The sequence below is a fragment of the Capricornis sumatraensis genome, chromosome 1 (genome assembly GCF_032405125.1).
Source record: "Capricornis sumatraensis isolate serow.1 chromosome 1, serow.2, whole genome shotgun sequence".
NCBI lineage: Eukaryota > Metazoa > Chordata > Mammalia > Artiodactyla > Bovidae > Capricornis > Capricornis sumatraensis.
In genome coordinates this window covers 243,229,075-243,246,291 of record NC_091069.1, presented here as the reverse complement: position 1 = coordinate 243,246,291, position 17,217 = coordinate 243,229,075, and the positions used below count along the sequence as shown (strand labels likewise).

Here is a 17,217-nt window from a genome sequence, read left to right as displayed (position 1 = left end):
AATAGTGTTTGTAAAAATCTTTGGGTTGGCATTATTATAGCCAGTATTACTGGTGTACTTGTATGTGAAGAACAGCAGTTCCCATTGAGGGCAAGTTTGCCTCACAGGGACTCTTTGTCAGTGTCTGGAGACATTTTGGGTTGTCACCACTGAGAGACTAGGGGTGATATGGCCTCTAGAGGGTATGATGCTGAACATCCTACAGTGCACAGGGCAGCCCCACAAAAAAGAACTGTCTAGCCCAAACATCAACAATGCTCAAGTTGAGAAACTCCGATATAAAAAAATTTTTTTACCTCTTTGTGTGTCTCAGGATTTTATAGAAGTCTTGCCAAAACTTACAGGATACCATGACCAGGATCTTTTTGGAATTTGGAGTAAAGTCTACGACCCTTTATTTTGCGAGGTAAACGTAAAAATATCAAAGATTAACATGTAATCTGATTTGATGACATGCCTGTTTTGAAACAGATGAATACATTTTCCTTTGCTTTTATAAGATATATTACATAGCATTTGACAAAGACTTATTTATATTAACTTAAAATTTCTGGCTTCTTTCTGTTAGTTACGTATTCACCCTTTAGAAAATTGTAAACAAAATTGCTTTTCTGTGCCACACCAGTTATTTTTCAGTCACTTAGAAATGCTGGGTTCCTGTCATGGATTTTAATGAAAAAAGCAATATTGTTATACTTTATTTAAAGATTTTATAGTATTTTATATAAAAATTTTACAATATTTTATAAAAAGAAAAAAGTTACCTGATTTCTAGATATAGAAATAAACAAGCAAACTTTGAACCACGCTATTAAAATTGATCTATCAGAAAAGAATCTCTCTTTTGCTGTACAATGCATGTGAAATAATCTTTGTAGCTAGATAAATTCTATTTTTTAAAGGGTTTCATGGTGTTTTTCTCAATCATCATGCTCCACCATAATTCTGTTTTCACAACCAGTTCACTGAATCTTGGGGCAAAATTCTGACCAGCCGCATGACTTCTATCCACTTCTGATTTTGAGGGCGTTGTGAGTGTCTAAAGAGCAACAGTTACTTTCAGAATTCCAACTCGATAATAAATGGTACCTGTTGCCCTCTTCCACATCAGAGGTCATTGACCCAGGCACATTCAATGTTCCCAATATTTTCAGTGTATCATCAGCATCTGTTTCAAGGAAGACTTTTAAGTCTTATAAAAGTCTTCAATAAAAATAAGAGCCCATTTTTCTGGTTCAAGTCTTGGGTTTTTTGTTTTTTTTTTTTTCCTTACTACAGTTCAGTCTGAGCTATTCCACAGTGTGGCTAAGGTATTTTACATCTCTCTCACTTAATTCTTCTGTAGACTACTTCACTTTCATTTCCTCTTTCATGAACTCTCCCTCTCTCCCAAGAAAGGCTGGACATAGTACTTCTCATGGGAGAAGGAGGATAAAAAGTCAACAAAGAGGATAGTCAGAAATAAAATACACATTTTCTTCCTTTTTCTTTGATACAGAGTGTTCATAATTTCACTTTACCCTCCTGGGCAACAGAGGATACCATGACTAAGTTGAAAGAAATATCAGAATTGTCCCTTCTGTCCCTCTATGGAATTCATAAGCAGAAAGAAAAATCTAGATTGCAGGGGGGTAAGTATTTTTAAAAATGAGAGAAATGCATTAGAATTGTTGTTGAGTGATCTGGGTCTGAGTTCAGGTCCAACTGTTAATCAGCTATGTGACCTTGAATTAGACATATAATCATTCCACCAGCTTCTGTTCTGCAAATTGGGGGTAATACTACTACTCACTTCTTAAGTATTAAAGGTGAAAATGAATGTATGTATTCCAAAGGCTTAGCACAAATAGTACCTAATACACTGTCAAACATTATGTGTTATATGATTAGCAAAATTATTCACTCTGGGCCTTAATTTTCCCAGCTGGAAAACAGAAACTTTGGGATAATGCTAAATGATACTTTTCATTCTTTCCAGATCAAAAAATCATGGATTTTGTATCTGAGTTCCATGAAAGTCAATTATGCCTGTTGGCTTACTGGATGAATTTTTTCAAGTGGGAGCAAAGGCAAAAGTGGCCTGTTTTCTTGGAACCCTTGGTTGTAACCACTGTTAAAGTTAATACAATATAATTTACAGGCTAATTATGCCCTGTTGATTAACATGTATTGCAATTGACAAGTTTATGACACTGCTCAAATTTTTTCATTGGTGTTGAAAAGTGTTGACTTTTCAGTGATGCCTCTTCTCAGCTGGATTTGACCTCTTACAGAACCGGACATCCAAACATAATACAATACCCTAACCCTTGTAATCAGGACAGGTGGGTAGAAGAAAGAAGCCAGGACCAGGCAGGACAGGGACAAGTGATAAGGCTCTGAGGGCAGCTGAGTGGCAGCCCTAGACCCAAGAGGATATGACAGGTTCAAATGCGGTTCTTATAGACAGTAAAACTAAAATGGAGAGCAAGAGGAAGTCCACTGTGCCAGGCAGTCATAACAATGAAGAAATTTTAAGCCACAGGAGATGTTCTGAGTCATATACTCCACATAGTTTGAAGAAAACAATATAATCAGGACTCCAATCATTGCTGGACCCTATTCACCATGAAGTTGGAAAAGTTCAACAGACCTCCAGGAGAAAACAGAGACAAAGCATCCTAGGGGTTGGACCAGACTGGAAGGATGTTCACTCAGGACTGCAGAGCAAGAGAAAGAGTTTAAGTCACTAACCAGGAAGGGAGCTACAAAAGCTCATATAAAGAGTGAAGGGACTTGTAATAAGAACAGCTAATGAGGTATGAAGTCAAGATAGTTGGGAGTAATTTCATATGAGGTGAACATAGTACTTGGGGCAAGTAATTTAGGGCAGCATCATAAACAAATAATCAAGCTGCAGGTCTGCTGTTACAGAGACCTGGTTGCAAGACACAGAGGGAGACTTGGAATGTACAAGTCTTCACTCCAAGCTTAGGTCGTGAGCAGCAAGACTCAGCCCTTCCTTGGGGTTCGGAGAGCACCCAGAGGTGAGTCATAGTTGGAACTTGGTGTCTTCAGAATAATTATCAGGCAGGATATGGACTGTGTATAGGAACAGAGCCCAGGATGCAACTCAGTCCTACATACCGAACAACCAAGGACACAGAAGGTGGAAGCTGGGCCTCCTTGACCACACAAGTACCAGGTCTCATTCCTGAACCAGCAGAAGCCAACAGGATGGTGGCCAAATTCTTCAGATGGTGAAGACAGGACTCTGTTTCCCCCAACCTAGTCATGATGGGCTCAGGCAATCATCCACTCACTATTCAAGATGATATCCATGGACAAGCAAAGTCAGCATCATCAAGCCTCTGACAAGAAATGCGGAATTCCAGGTCCCACCACAGAGCAGCTGAATCTACACCTACATTTTAATGAAATCCCATTAAAGTTTCAAAAGCACTTCTCTAGATGTAGGAGACAGTGAAGAAAAGGCCAGGGAAAGCCAGGAAGGAATCTACAAGAATCTGTTAATAGATGCAGGGGTCTGAATATAAGATGTGGGATTTTTTTTCCCAACAGCTTGCTTATATTTCCTTTACTTTTTCCCTTGACTACTAGAAATTGCATTTTGGGGAAATCACCTTCTCTCTCTGGGTCTCAGTTTCCCCATCTGGTGAGTGCATTAAACTAGATTCTATCAGAGTCCTTCCCTAAGGTATTCTCTGGGTCTTAGACTCCAAAAGCTAGCACTCATATGCACACACCTGTACTATTTTCCAGGGGAAGCTCAGTACTATTAATGAGCCAGGAAGTTGTTACCTTCATAATTCCTGCCAAGTCACAATTTCAGCCTATTGTTCAGATCTGGCAAAGCAAGAGAGGTTTGTCAACTATACACTTGTTGAGATATAAAGCACCTGAACCTAATGCTGCAGAGAAAGCATGAACCGTTTGGTGACAGAGTCCCAAGGGAACATCAGGACTTTGACCGGCAACTTCTTACCTTTGCCAGAACTTCTGTTCCATCAGTTGGTTTCAAGGGTGACACTGTTCAGTAATATCCTCCTCCCACTGCCTTCACCACTACAACACCCCACCCCACCCCCAGCACACACACACACAAAGAAATCTCTAGACTAATTCCTAAGACTAATTTAGGAATATATGCCTGGTCCTGTTTGTATTAGGGTTTCCCAGGTGGCTCAGTGGTAAAGAATCTGCCTGCCAATGCAGGAGAAGCTGGGGATATGGATTCAGTTAATCCCGGGGTTGAGAGGATCCCCTGGAGGAGGAAATGGCAACCAACTCCAGCATTTTTGCCTGGGAAACCCCATGGACAGAGCAGCTTGACAGGCTACTGTCCACGGGGATGCAGAGTTGAACACGACTGAGCGACTAAGCATGCACATGTACCTGTTTGTTTTAATGGAAACTGCTTCTAGCTGAAGACCAGAGGTTGGCAAGCTACAGCCTGCAGGCCGGATCTGGCCTGCTGCCACCTATTTTTTATTAGTAAAATGCTACTGAAGCGCAGTCACACGCATGCATTTATGCAGTATATTTAACTGCTTTTGTGCTTCCACTTGAGAATGAATGGTTGTGATGGAACACATGGCCCACAGAGCCTAAATCATATAACTTTTTTCCTCTTTTTTTAAATTAATTTATTTTAATTGGAGGCTAATTACTTTACAGTATTGTAGTGGTTTTTGCCATACATTGACATGAATCAGCCATGGGTGTACATGTGTCCCCCATCCTGAACCCCCCTCCCACCTCCTTCCTCATCCCATCCCTCAGGGTCATCCCAGTGCACCAATGCATCCCTGTCTCATGCATCGAACCTGGACTGGCGATCTATTTCACATATGGTAATACACATGTTTCAATGAAGGCGAGGGTAGGATGATTTGAGAGAATAGCATAAATCATATAACTTTCACAGAACAAATTTGCCAACTCCTGCTGTAGCCCAAGAGAGAGAAGTGAAGTTTGTATCCTTAAATACTGATATTTTGTCCAGTGTGTGCAGGTTTGATAAATTATGCACCAGGGAGCTTGGGTGCTAGCTTATGCTACAGTATGGCCTAATAATTAAGAGGAAAGGTTTTGAAGCTGGACCTTCTGAGTTCAAAGAAACTCAGCCCCTCTGCGTACAAGTTGTGTGATCTTGGGCAAGTTGCTGAACCTCTCTGAGCTTCAATTTCCCTTCATATATAACTTGACTATTGACCTGCCAGAGCCTGTAGGTGCTTATGACAATTACCCCTATTTTCTCCTGGGACAAGCTGGGAAACCACCACAGAACCAAGAGCTGATCTATTCCATCATCAACACTGAAGGCTGCTGCAAAGACACCTACTGACAAGGAACAAGTTGCTAATTGAACTAAATCCATGTCTAGTCATTAACTAATTAACTGATGTTAATTAGCCAAGTGTTATAGACAATGCATGTTGGTCAGTGTAGAATATCTCCTTTCAGGTATGCTGTGCTGTGCTCTGCTTAGTCACTCAGTTGTGTCTGACTCTTTGCGACCCTGTGGACTGTAGCCCGCCAGGTTCCTCTGTCCATGGGGATTCTCCAGGCAAGAATACTGCAGTGGGTTGCCATGCCCTCCTCCAGGGTATCTTCCCAACCCAAAGATTGAACCCAAGTCTCCAACACTGCAGGAGGATTCTTTACCATCTGAGCCACCAGAAAAGCACTGACAAGGAATGAATTGCTGATTGAAGGTGACTGCCTGTCATCACTCCCAGAAACTCAGCCACAGAGTTTACTTCTGATGTGGCCTGAAGTTCAAGATACAGTTCCAAAGGGCTCCCAGAGGCCAACCTGCCCTGAGGCAGAGGAATGCAGACCTATGGGAGATGTAGCCTCCAGCTCCCTCCATTCCTGGTTAAAGACGTCCCAGCAGCCACGGATGCCGATCATCTCCCTCCTTAGTTCATTCCTCTTCGTGCTTATGGTGGTACACAGACCAATGGGACAGTCTCTTCTCACTGTTTTATGAGATTTTTGAGGACAGGAGACACAAGTCTAATTGACTTGTGGTAGCTGTTCAGTGTGTGTTTTGCAAAGTGGACCATACAGTCTAGGATTATAATCAATCTGTTAATATCAATGCCCTGGTCATTACAAAAGAAAACTGGTCATCCGCAAGTGAGGAGACCACAGGCAGTGTAGAGAGATGACCAATAAGACACAAGGCGTCCTCGGGAGATGGTGTGGAAGCCCCTGAGGCAGCACCTGCTCAGAAAAACACCTGCACCACAGGTACCTTCAGCATCAGTGTCTGCTGAAAGGATGGAGACTCTGCTCTGTGTCTGTTTGCCTTCTACCACTTTAGGAGCAACAGGGGCAAAGGGCAAACTTTTTCCTCTACTGACAACAGTTGGAGCCCTAGATGAAACCTGAAGGTTCTGGCTGCCTCCCAATAATGAAACCTAGTGTAACCTGGAGCAATGGTCCACAGAAAACAGTCCATGCCCTGTGCAGAGATCCAGAGAGCTGCTTTCTCCCCTGGCTTCACCCAGGTGTGGCAACTAGAGGGATGAAGACAGAGAGGTCTATGTCGCACTGTCATTTCAGACCTGCCCTGAACAGAGCACTGGCTAACAACTATCTGGAAAAAGCCATCTGAAATTCCTTCCAAGTTCATCAACCTCCTAACTTGAGTTTTAACAAAATCTGGTAGAATCAAATCTGAATGTGCCAATCCAGCTCTCCTTCCCCAGTGAGTGAGTCACTTAATGGCTCTGAGCCTCAGCTTCCTAACCTCTGAATGGGGGGTAGAAGTCAGGATTCAGTAAATTATGTAAATCATGCTACTAGCACATAGCACAGAGAAGGCAATGGCACCCCACTCCAGTATTCTTGCCTGGAAAATCCCATGGGTGGAGGATCCTGGTGGGCTGCAGTCCATGGGGTCGCTAAGAGTTGGACATGACTGAGCAACTTCACTTTCACATCTCACTTTCATGCATTGGAGAAGGAAATGGCCACCTGCTCCAGTGTTCTTGCCTGGAGAATCCCAGGGACGGCGGAGCCTGGTGGGCTACCATCTATGGGGTCGCACAGAGTCGAACACGACTGAAGTGACTTAGCAGCAGCAGCAGTAGCAGCACACAGCAGCAGAGAAGGCAATGGCAACCCACTCCAGTACTCTTGCCTGGCAAATCCCATGGACAGAGGAGCCTGATAGGCTGCAGTCCATGAGGTTGCTAGGAGTCGGACACGACTGAGCGACTTCGCTTTCACTTTTCATTTTCATGCATTGGAGAAGGAAATGGCAACCCACTCCAGTGTTCTTGCCTGGAGAATCCCAGGGACAGGGGAGCCTGGTGGGCTGCCGTCTATGGGGTCGCACAGAGTCGGACACGACTGAAGTGACTTAGCAGCAGCAGCAGCAGCAGCACATAGCAGATGCTCCAGCAAAATGAGTTCTTGCCCTCCCTTCTTAAGTCTTGAGAATCCTGGCAGAGAGACTCTCTATACGAATGAGCAAAAAGCTTATGAACTGAAATATAAGTCCACATTTGGTTCAGCTCTATTGTTGATCTGTCTTCATAAAGGTGTCCTGATCAATGAAATCCTCAATCACATGAAGAGTGCAACTCAGCCATCAAACCACAGAAAACTCATTATGTATTCTGCAGTAAGTATTCTGTCTCCATTCAACATCTGTTCAAGTGTATGAGCTCTCTCAGGAGGGGCCTCAACTTCATCATCATTTCCAATTCAGATGTTCAAAAATTTTTAGTGAAATATATAATTCTGGGTCTCAAGGAATTTACAGTCTAATCCCTGATGGCTCAGTTGGTAAAGAATCCGCATGCAATGCAGGAGACCCCAGTTTGATTCCTGGGTTGGGAAGATCTGCTGGAGAAGGGATAGGCTACCCACTCCAGTATTCTTGGGCGTCTCTTGTGGCTCAGGTGGTAAAGAATCCACCTGCAATGCAGGAGAGATCCCTGGGTTGGGAAGATCCCCTGGAGAAGGGAAAGGCTACCCACTCCAGCATTCTGGCCTAGAGAATTCCATGGACTGTATAGTCCATGGGGTCGCAAAGAGTCGGACACAACTGAGCAGCTTTGACTTTTTTCACTGACAAAAATAGTAAGCATGTAAACACCCAGCATAGCAGAATAGCAATGTCACACAAGCCAATGAATTAGTGCCTCAGAGAAAGGAAACATCATTTCTGTTCCAAACTAAAATTAGAGGCAAAATAGCAGAGGGAAAGAAGTAGAAAGGTTATAAGAAAAGCTGAGTGTACAGGACTTGGTGATGGACTGGAATGTGGGTGGAGGACAGTGGTATGGAAGTTAAGCCATAGATGAAGGTAGTGTTTCAAACGTCAATGACTGGAAGGAGGGTAGAACTATTAACAGATGTGGTCATGGTCCAGGTGAATATACTGATTAGACAATTGGGTTTGAAATGCCAGCAACATCCCAGTAGGAATCTTCAGATGGCAGAGGTGATAGAAAAAATAAAAGGGAAGGAAAGCTCCAACTTGAAGTCAGAGTTATATTTGGGTGCAAAAAGGAAAGAGAGTGAGATCTCAGAAAAGACATCCATGTTGGAGCAGCAGCCAGGGAAAGAGGAGAATTCCAGAGGTATACCGTGTACTGAAATGGGTGTCCATGGAGTCTGGGATGAGCAGGGAAACAGGACATGGAGGGCTGGGTCAGGCTCCTACCCACTTCTGCAGGACAGAGGATTTCTCAGATGTGGTCTGGCTGGTGTCATTCTGCAAGAGGATGAAAGAAACAATTTAAGATAAAGCAGAGTTTATTATCTGGGGTTCTAAATGGTATAGACTAGAGAAAAGTTTCATGGAGGAAACAAAGTGTAGTGCCTCTTAGAGAAAGATAGGCCTGAAATTAGTTGATAGTTTCAGGTTTTCTGGTTTCTAATACGGTTTCTAATCGTAACTTGTTGTATGACTTCTGGAAAGTCATAAATCTGTAATTCCTTTTTTTCCTCTAGTGAGTTGGTTCTAACCCCTTTGGAGTATGTAAACACTGCCATATAGTTTAGGTAACCAAAAGTTAGGCCCATTTTATAGATATGAAAATTAAGGATTTCTTAAGATTAGGTAGCTAATCAATGGCAAAACAGGAATTGTAAACCAGTCCCCCTTGCCTTCTGGCTATTCTAAAATAAACCTTTAGCAATTATTTTTAAGCTACACTCTCTACTTCCTTCCTTTCATTTTATTCTGTATAAATGTTTGTAACCTCATATATTCTTCCCCAACTTTAAAATCACAGATGATATTGATCTATAGAAAACAAATATAATCTAGCATTAATGTATTCCAAGTTATTTTAAAATTTAATGAAAATCGATGAAACACACTAAAACAGAGATATGTTCTATGGGGTAGGCATAGGACAAAATCAGAAGACGACTCGGATTTACTTTCTGCCACTTTGAAGATGTATGACATAAAGTAAGCTACTTAATTCCGCGCCCCCCCCCCATTTTTTTTTCTTTTTGGCTGCACCATATGGCTTGTAGGATCTTAGTTCCCCAACTAGGGACTGAACTCAACCCCTTGGCATCAAAAGTGCAGAGTCCTAACCACTGGACCACCAGGGAGTTCTGCCCAAGTTACTTCATTTCTTTGGGTCTCAGTTTCTTCATCTTTTTTAAAGGAAATACTTGTATGTATGCAAATCTCATTGCCTAGCACCAAAGAGAGGCACAATCAAAATTCATCCTTTCCCTCTCTACTTCTTAAGTCACTGGGGTTACGGGAGATTAGTTGGATCAGAAATCACCATGGTACTCTACAAGTGCTTGTTACACACCTATTGACTGTAAATTTGAAACAGATAAAAATCAAAGTTTGTTTCAAAATCTCTGTAGCATGACACTACTGTGAGTGGCCTGCAGATGGCGCTAGATGTTTACAACGGAATCCTTCCTCCCTATGCGTCCTGCCACATGATGGAATTGTACTTCCAGGAGGGGTAAGTGTCTAAGCGGTGTTTATCAAAATTAATACCACTGGAAACCAGGCATTATGATCATTTGTGTTATTATTGACTTAAGGGTTGTCTTGTCTATTTGGTTGGTTTGGTTTTATATTCAGGGGGAAGAATGGTAACCGTATCTGCTTAGTCATGACTCCTTTTTTTCTTAATTTTCATAAAGACTTTGATTGGGAAATCACGTACAGACACAGTAGATGAGAAATTTTATAGAACCACCCCCCATCAGCGACAGAAATTATGTTTTTTAAAAAAAGATTAAGGTATTCTAAGAAGGATGTGGACATTACACTGTTCCCTTGTAAAACACAGGGTGGTAGAAGATATCAAGAAAAAATTGTTTGTTGCTGGTTACAAATAATGTTCTTTCAGTTAAAGACTTCAAACATATCCATGAAACCTATGGTTATTCATATCCACCAGGTAGGATTCTTAAAGTATTCCTCTGCATAATGTCCACTACTTTGCAATCTGGTGTGGCCCTCCCCAGCTGACCAAGGCTTGGCTGAAGCCCACTAGAAAGGCCACGATTAGAGAGACCAAATGTCCTAGTTTACGCAGAACTGGAGGGGTTCCCAGAACATATAAGTTTCATTGTTAAAATCGGTAAAGCCCTGGGCAAACCAGAAAGAGTTGGCCACCATAGCCAAGGTCATAGCAAAAATTTGTGTCTGCTGTGACACTGGCATTCTTGTTGGGAAGAAGAGACCTCATGGATATTATTGATGGAATAATCACAGTGCAAGAACTGAATTAGAGCAGGGACTCTAGAGTTTTATTTCAGAGTTAGCTGGGGAGGTGCACTTTTCTCTCCTCTGAAGGCATTCACAATAGCTGCAGTCGGGACCATCTGACTGCAGTTATATAAGGCCCTGTGCTCGGAAGAGCCTATGCTTGGTTTAACAACTCAGTGTTGCCCTTTTGAAATTCTTAATAATTTTTCAACAATGTATCCTGCATTTCTTTTGGCAAATTTTGTAGTCCTGGCTGTAGGTTTCTGGCTACCTGAATTTGTAGCATAGGAAAGTAGCAAAACAGAGGCCCGTTCTCAACCAAAATCTTCACTGCTTACAAAGAAAGTGAGTTCTGCAGCTAGGGAAAAAGTATGTTCATTCTTCATTGAACTTCTAACTGGGTGCCAAGCCTAAAGAGATAGAACTAAAATGCGATCTTAGCAAGCTTTGCTGTCAATTATCTAGAGTCAGAATAGAGAGATAATGCCCATAACATGGAGAAAATCCAAACAGGGCCAAAAATAGTAATTCAAAGACACGGACATCAAGTGCTCTGTCAATAAAAAGCCCTGCAGAAGACTTCCGCTTTGAAGACTGGCTCCAGGCACAGAGTTTATAAATCCAGTGAACATTCCAGGATCAACTCTAGGAATAGGCGCTGTCACGTTGGGACATGACAAAAGAAACTACCCACTTTTCTCGGCCTCTCCTCCCTGGTTTCTGCACCCAGTAGTCCTGAGCTTGTGTTTATTTAGGGTGCTGCAGCATTTTGTCTCACTGAATAGCTTGAATAAATTCATGTTATGAATCAAGTTTGGGGCATTTTTCATCTGAGAGACACTGACCTATAGAGAAAAAGTAACCAAGGGTCACTCACAGGTAGAAGTCAAATTTGTTGTTATATTGGGATTTTTTAACACTCTAGAGGAGTATCAAAAGTTAAACGTGCTTATTTTTAAATTAAGAGCAAGGAGAATCCAAGTTAGCAAATACTGGTATAAAGTATATACCTGCAAATTAGGTGATCCTGAGTGTAAGGTGATCCCACTTTATCCATATTAGAAAATAAAGAGAAAAAGAAAATTTTTAGATTTTTATTTACATTAAACAGACAAACTTTTAAGGCTGTAGATAAGGTAACTAAATATATTTTAAAAATATTCTATTTTTTGGTTAAGTACACAAACTTAAAATCATATATAAAATAATTCACTAAGTTAAAAAATAGTGCTTCTTCTCACTTTCATATTTTATGAAATACTTTTATTCAAACTCTCTGTAGGTACCTTAACTTGTATCTTACCACTCAAGCCAATTTTAAGTCCTCTAAAAATATTTTCCAAATATATTAATTATAAGGGTAATTTTGGCTGCTGCACAAATGAACCTCAAATCTCAGAGGCTTAACTCAATGGAGATTTCTTTCTCATTCATCTAACAGTCCAATGTAGATGTTCCTGGCCAACAGGAAGTGACTCATCTTTGGTGTGATTCACACGTGGTGATTTGTGAACTGGGGGGTTCCAGCCTTTGGACCTACAGTTTTCAAAAGTGCCCTCCTCATCTGCAGAAAGCATGTAGGAAAGAATGAGAGGGTGAAGAAGGCAAACTGCTTATCAAGCATCTCAGCCCAGAAGGAAAATATGTCAGTTCTACTCGCTAAAATTAGTCACTTGGTCCCTCTTAAGTGCAGGGGAGTCTGGGAAGTGTATTCACTTCTCAGCTGTAACCTTATTTGATGGAAAGAGAATCATGAATTTTGATGAACTATTAGTCCTCTTTGCCATATTACCATGAGATAAAGGGTACTGTCACTGAAAATTTTATACAAGATATATGTACTCATTCATATACTATTAAAGGAGTTTTTAGGAACATATAAGTGAATATTTGTAATTACTACTTTTTACATGGCTTCTTGGGCTTCACAGGTGGTACTAGTGGTAAAGAGCCCACCTGCCAAAGTAGTAGACGTAAGAGACACAGGTTTGATCCCTCATTCGGGAAGATCCCCTGGAGGAAGGCACAGCAACTCACTCCAGTATTCTTGCCTGGAGAATCCCTATGGACAGAGAAGCCTGGCGGGCTACAATCCATAGGGTCTCAAAGTGTTGGACATGACAGAAGCGACTTAGCACACATATGGTTTCTTAAAGTGATGCTTTTCAAAAGACTTGCTCGTAACAACATCCAAAAGTTGCAGCTGTGTGATTACCATCCCAAGAAGGATCTTCTCTCCTGTCTCTTTGGCAGGTGACTTCTACAGGGGATCCTGTACTAGCTTTACAAGGTTGGTTTGGGACAGTGGTCCTTCCTTAAGCAATATATTGTTTTATGAATAAAGTAGTAGGAGAGCCCGCCTCAACATCAGCAGATGTAAGGACTTAAGTATACACTCACCCTCTCTTTCAGAGGTATCATTTTTATGTCTTGCTGTATATTCAAGCACATTTGTTATTGTTGTTCATTCGCTAAGTCATGTCTAACTGTTTGTGACCCCGTGGACTGTAGTGCACCAGGCCTCCCTGTCCCTCACTATATCCTAGAGATTCATGTCCATTGAATTGGTGATGCCATCCAACCGTCTCATCCTCTGTCACCCTCTTTTCCTTCTATCTTTAATCTTTCCCAGCATAAGGGTCTTTTCCAATTAGTCGGTTCTTCACATCAGGTGGCCAAAGTATTGGAGCTTCAGCTTCAGCACCAGTCCTTCCGATGAATATTCAGGGTTGATTTCCTTTAGGATTGACCTGTTTGATCTCCATTCAGTCCAAGGGATTCTCAAGAGTCTTCTCCAGCACCACAGTTCAAAAGCATCAATTCTTTGGCGTTCTGCCTTACATGACTACTGGAAAGACTACAGCTTTGACTATATGGTCTTTTGATGGCAAAGTGATGTCTTTGCTTTTTAATATACTTGTCTAGGTTTGTCATAGCTTCCCTTCCAAGAAGTAATCGTCTTCTGATTTCATGGCAGCAGTCACCATCCACAGTGATTTTAGAGCTCAAGAAGAGAAAATCTGTCACTGCTCCCACTTTTTCCCCTTCTATTTGCCATGAATTGGTGGGGCCGGATGCCATGCTCTTAGTTTTTCTTATATATATTATTCATTTTAAAGTTTCAGGCCTGGTTAAGGACAGGGAAGATACATTCATTCAGGGGTAAGACTGAAAGAAATACTGAGAGAGAAAAAATGAGAAAAGGACAGAGCAAATCAGAAGCATGAAAGGGACAGAATAGGAGAAAGAAACCCTAACATCCCACCTGTGCCCTACTTCTTACCTGAAGTTTCACCAAATCACTCCAAGTCCCCCAACCATTGTGTCTCAGCTCCTTCTCTAACTCAGCATCCCAGGTGCCACCTCACATGCCCCTGGTCATCTAACAAACCAGCTCTCCCATTTCCACCCTCCCAATCAGGCCCACGTACCCCAATCCCCCTCTCCCCACAGCTAAACTGGCTAATATCTACTCATTCCCATAAATTCTTCCACTAGTCCTTCAACTGACATGGTACAGACCAGGTAGAAAGAATTTCAATGGCAGGTCAATAGCACAGATCTAACAGAGTTCTTCCCTCTATTCCTTCCACCTTTCTCCACCAGAGAATACTTCGTAGAGATGTACTATCGGAATGAGACGCGATATGAACCGCATCCCCTCACGCTACCTGGCTGCACCCCCAGCTGCCCTTTGCCGAAGTTTGTTGAGCTGGTTGCCCCCGTTATCTCCCAAGACTGGTCCATGGAGTGTGCCATAAGCAACCATAAAGGTACTGAGGACATTATCAATTAGGGTGAATGCAGAGCTCTGCAGAGAAGGCAGAACCTCTTTTTTCCAGATGGATGGTGCTTTGAGATTATAAACTGGCTTCACCCCCATCTTTGAGGGAAACAGGGTTTGGGTGATAATTGTATGTTTCAGAGACCTCAACTTCAGGAGACTCCTATTTCTCCACTGGGCCCTGCCTCTACCTGCCATAAACCTTGTCAATCTATATAAACCGAGGAAACAGTAATCAAGCAGAAAGCATTTACGTGGGATTAAAGAATTGGAATTCAGGGAACACGCATCAGACTGATCTTGGAGAAACAGTAGTGAACAGTCCTGATGAGAAATCTTTGTTTTTTGCCGAGGAATTGAATCTCGGTAGCCTGGATGAAAACCAGGAATCCTAACCACTAGACCAACAGGAACTAGAGGAAAGGGGTGAAATTCCCAGGCTCTTCCCCTCCTTTGAAAGCAAGAATGTTTCAAGGAGGCAAAAATTTTAAAAACAGGTACAAAGTTTATATTAGCACAACCAATGGGAGAGCACACAGAGAAGTAGTTCATATAAGTGAGAAGCTAGGCAGAAATACACACCCACAGAGAAAGGGTGTGGGAGTCCTCTCTAATGAGGAGGAGCACAGTAAAGAGGTGACTTAAATCCCTTATAATAGACAGATCTTCTGGGTCTTTGTTTACCTTTGGCCAACGATGTTGGGTTTCTTTTTCACACCTGACCAGCCCTAGGACTCTTCCCAAGATGCATGTGCAACTTTCTGCTAAGATGGATCCCACTGCAGAAGTCTGTGAGGATATGTCCAAACTTTTTATAGTGTGGTACCCTTCCTTTTTTGACCCCCAAGGAGCCTTCATGAGCATGTGCTGACATGGAAATTTTCCTTGACCTCAGGAGTAGCCATCTTATATCTTTATGTTAGCAGAGCTCAGCTTCTGCCACTAGCTTTGTCCTTGGAGTGTTTAGGTGAGACTAAAACTTCAATTTTATTCCACTTGACATACACCACCTGTCCAGTCCAGGGGTGCTGGAGTCCAGCTCCAAAGCCAGGAAATCAACCTGAAGAGATGGGTGCTGTTGGCAAGAAATGACGCAGCCTCTCAATTTTCTTGGACTGTGTAACTTTATTTCAAGCTTAAGATTCTTTTCATACTTTAACAAAAGCATTAGGTCAGAGGTTTGACATTTTCAATCTCCCCTCACCCAGATTTATTGTCTCCATAAATCATTGTTGTGCTTCAAGCAGAGTTTCTGGCTTATGGTGCTCTCAGAATAGTATTTACTTTAATTCGTGATTACATTGTAACTCGTGCTTAAGTCTGGGCTGCATACCACAAACCTCAGCTCAATTCTTATCTTTCTAAGTCCTGTTTGCCTCTAGTATCCTAAGCTTACTATTTCTTAAAAATGGCTTCTAGCTATTAATATCGCTAAAGTTCCTAATCTCCATAAGCTATAGTAGAATATGCTAATATTACAACATTCCTTAAATCTTTAGCATCTAACTATTTTAATTATTCCTAAGGCCTAAATTCAGCAAACTCCTTTGCCATGGTGGCATGTCATGGTGGAGAGGTCTGACAGAATGTGGTCCACTGGAGAAGGGAATGGCAAACCACTTCAGTATTCCTGCCTTGAGAACGCCATGAACAGTATGAAAAGGCAAAATGATAGGATACTGAAAGAGGAACTCCCCAGGTCAGTAGGTGCCCAATATGCTACTGGAGATCAGTGGAGAAATAACTCCAGAAAGAATGAAGAGATGGAGCCAAAGCAAAAACAATACCCAGCTATGGATGTGACTGGTGATAGAAGCAAGGTCCGATGCTGTCAAGAGAAATATTGCATAGGAACCTGGAATGTCAGGTCCATGAATTAAAGCAAATTGGAAGTGGTCAAACAAGAGCTGGCAAGAATGAACGTCAACATTTTAGGAATCAGTGAACTGAGATGGACTGGAATGGATGAATTTAACTCAGATGACCATTATATCTACTACTGCAGGTAGGAATCCCTCAGAAGAAATGGAGTAGCCATCATGGTCAACAAAAGAGTCTGAAATGCACTACATGGATGCAGTCTCAAAAATGACAGAATGATCTCTGTTCGTCTCCAAGGCAAACCGTTCAATATCACAGTAATCCAAGTCTATGCCCCGACCAGTAATGCTGAAGAAGCTGAAGTTGAACAGTTCTATGAAGACCTAGAAGACCTTTTAGAACTAACACCCAAAAAGATGTCCTTTCCATTATAGGGGACTGGAATGCAAAAGTAGGAAGTCAAGAAACACCTGGAGTAACAGGCAAATTTGGCCTTGGAATGTGGAATGAAGCAGGGCAAAGACTAATAGAGTTTTGCCAAGAAAATGCACTGGTCATAGCAAATACCCTCTTCCGACAACACAAGAGAAGACTCTACACATGGACATCACCAGATGGTCAACACCGAAATCAGATTGATTATATTCTTTGCAGCCAAAGATAGAGAAGCTCTATACAGTCAGCAAAAACAAGACGGGGAGCTGACTGTGGCTCAGGTCATGAACTCCTTATTGCCAAATTTAGACTTAAATTGAAGAAAGTAGGGAAAATCACTAGACCATTCAGGTTTGACCTAAATCAAATCCCTTATGATTATACAGTGGAAGTGAGAAATAGATTTAAGGGCCTAGATATGATAGATAGAGTGCCTGATGAACTATGGAATGAGGTT

The 17,217-nt window shown here is 41.9% G+C and overlaps 1 protein-coding gene across 1 annotated transcript in view; it reads left to right on the top strand.

Moving 5' to 3' along the window:
- Positions 1-14,516, top strand: part of ACP3 (acid phosphatase 3) — a 37,873-nt gene extending 23,357 nt beyond the window's left edge. The window contains exons 6-10 of the mRNA XM_068983755.1: positions 314-406; positions 1,499-1,631; positions 7,557-7,639; positions 9,862-9,965; positions 14,327-14,516. Of these exons, the coding sequence (XP_068839856.1) occupies positions 314-406; positions 1,499-1,631; positions 7,557-7,639; positions 9,862-9,965; positions 14,327-14,516 (603 nt within the window). The remainder of the gene's footprint in view (positions 1-313; positions 407-1,498; positions 1,632-7,556; positions 7,640-9,861; positions 9,966-14,326) is intronic.
- Positions 14,517-17,217: the final 2,701 nt, after the last annotated feature.